At 34.3% G+C, this 2,637-nt stretch overlaps 1 protein-coding gene across 1 annotated transcript in view; it reads left to right on the top strand.

Annotated features, from left to right (window-relative positions):
- CUNH21orf58 (chromosome unknown C21orf58 homolog) overlaps nucleotides 1-2,637 on the top strand; it is a 15,148-nt gene that overhangs the window by 8,323 nt on the left and 4,188 nt on the right. The window contains 1 exon segment of the mRNA XM_012557957.1: nucleotides 24-135. Coding sequence (XP_012413411.1) covers nucleotides 24-135 — 112 coding nt within the window.

Here is a 2,637-nt window from a genome sequence, read left to right on the forward strand (position 1 = left end):
GCTAATCATCTGCCTCATCCTAGGTACCCCAGCCACCTGCCACCATCATTCAGCAGCTACCTCATCAGCCCCTCATTGCACAGATTCCTCCTCCCCAGGCCTTCCCCACTCAAAGGTCTGGGAGTATTAAGGAAGGTAAGTATTTCATATTAATATTATGATGAGTTTATAAAATTCTATATTGGAAGAAAAAATATTTTTGTAAGAAGGATAGTCATTTAGGGTCAACTTTTAGCTACTCAACTGATGCTATAAATTTACCAACGTGAAAATAATTTTAATCAAGAAACCCTTATATGAAGGATATCTCTGAGAGAAATAAACAAGGGGCAGAAGAAAGGGCACTGGACTAGCAGTCAGACGAACTGGGCTCTAATCCCAACTCATCCGATTATTAGCAATATAAACAATCTTGGTTCAATTGCTTCTTTTTTAAAATAACTTCTAGATATTTGATTTTTAAAACAGCTTTCTTGAGATGTAAGTGACATAGAATAAGCTGCATATAGTTAAAGTGTACAATCTGATTAAGTTTTGACATATATGTATCCGTGAAACCATCACTACAATCAAACTAGTAAATATATCCATCACCCCAAAAGTTTCTTTATGCTGTTTTTAATTCCTCCTTCCTGCTCCCGCAAGCAACTGCTGATCTGCTTTTTGTCACTATGTATCAGTTTGGATTTTGTAGATTTTTATATAAATGGAATCATATGGTATGTACTCTTTTTATCTGGCTGCTTTCACTCAGCATGATTATTCAAAGATTCATCCCTATTGTTGGGTGTATTAATACTTGGTTCCTTTTAATTACCAAGTAATATTCCATTATGCAAATGTACCACAGTTTGTTTATCCATTCACCAATAGATGGACACTTGAATTATTTCAGTTTTTGGTTATTACCAAAAAAGCTGCTAAGAACATTCATGTAGTATTTTCTGTAGATACATGATCTCATTTCTTTTGGGTAAATACCACCTTCTGATATCATTTTTCATCATCTTGAAATAAACCTTTAAAAGCTCTTTAGGACAGTCTCTGTAAAAGGGTCTCTGAAGTGTTTACTTTTCTACAAATGTTTTTGTTTGCCCTTGTTCTTAAATAATAGTTTTGCTGAGTATTCACATCTAGATGGATACTTATTTTTCTCTCAACACTTTCTAGATTTATTCTCCTGCTTTCTGACCTCTGTTGTTGTTGTTGAGGTATCTGCTGTCATTCTCTGCAATTCCCTTCTAGATAATCTGTGTCTTCTTTCTGGCTATTTCCAAGGTCTTCTCTTTGTTTCAGATGTTTTACAGTTTTACTAAAATGTGTTTAGGTACAGATTTCTTTTTATTCATCCTGATTTGGATACAATATGCTTCTTGGATCTGTGAGGTTGTTTGTTTTTTTAATTTATTTTGTTTGTTGTTGTTGAGAATATACACAGCAGAGCATACACCAATTCAACAATTTCTACATGTACAATTCAGTGACATTGATTATATTCTTCAAGTTGTATAGCCATTCTCACCCCCCTTTTCTGAATTGTTCCTCCCTCATTAATATAAACTCACTGCCCCCTAAATTCCTACCCGATCTTTCAAGTTGCTGTCGTCAATTTGATCCCATATAGATAGTTCTTAAAAGAGCACAATGCTCAAGGCAGACATTCCTTACTAGTTAAGCTAAACTATTGTTTGGTTTGAAGAAGACATCAGGGGATATTTTTTGTTTAAGGTTTAAGGTTTAAAGATTATCTCAGCCCAGTAGTTTCAGGGGTTCATCTAGCCTTCCTGGCTCCAGAAAGTCTGGATTCCATGAGAATTCGAAATTCTCTTTCTGCATTTCTCCTCTTTTGATCATTTGATCAGAATTCTTATATAGGATCTTTGATCAAAACATTTAGTAATAATAGCTGGGCACCATGCAGTTCTTCTGGTCTCATGGCAAAGGAGGCAGTTGTTCACGGAGGCAGTTAGCCACACGTGGCATTTCCTTCTCTTATTCTTGACTCTCTTCCTTCCTTTACTGTGAGGTTATGTTTTGTTAGTTCTGGAAAATGTGCAGTCAGTATCCTTTTAAATATCTTCTGTCCTCCATTCTGCCCCTTGAGACTCCAATATGAGCTGTTAGTCTCTCTTTTTATGCTCCAACCTACCTAATCTTACTTTTATGTTTTCCATTTTTTTGAATCTCTCTGATGTATTCCAGAAAAATTCTTTGAATATACCTTCTGGTTCGCTGATTCTCTCTTCAACTATATCTAATTGACTATTCTATTCATCCACTGAATCTTTTTACATTTCAGCAAATATATCTTTATTTCTAGAATTTCCATTTTTAAGTCTTCCTTTTCATTCCTGATAGTTTCTTATTATATACTTATTTAAAAAATTCTCACATTTACTTCTTTAAACATCTCTTTATGCATTTTACACTGGACCTTGGAAGCTGTTTCTTCTGGCTTTTATTCATAGTTAGCTTTCCTTCCTTTGTATTTGAGAATCTTGTGTGTGTGTGTATGTAAGAGAAAAAGATAGCTCATGAATTTTTTTAACTTCATTGAAATATACATACAGGAAATACACTAATCATAATCATACAGCTTGATAAATTTTCACAAAGTGAAGATACCCATGTAAATAG

Source organism: Trichechus manatus, unplaced genomic scaffold (assembly GCF_000243295.1).
Source record: "Trichechus manatus latirostris isolate Lorelei unplaced genomic scaffold, TriManLat1.0 scaffold00128, whole genome shotgun sequence".
NCBI classification, from domain to species: Eukaryota; Metazoa; Chordata; class Mammalia; order Sirenia; family Trichechidae; genus Trichechus; species Trichechus manatus.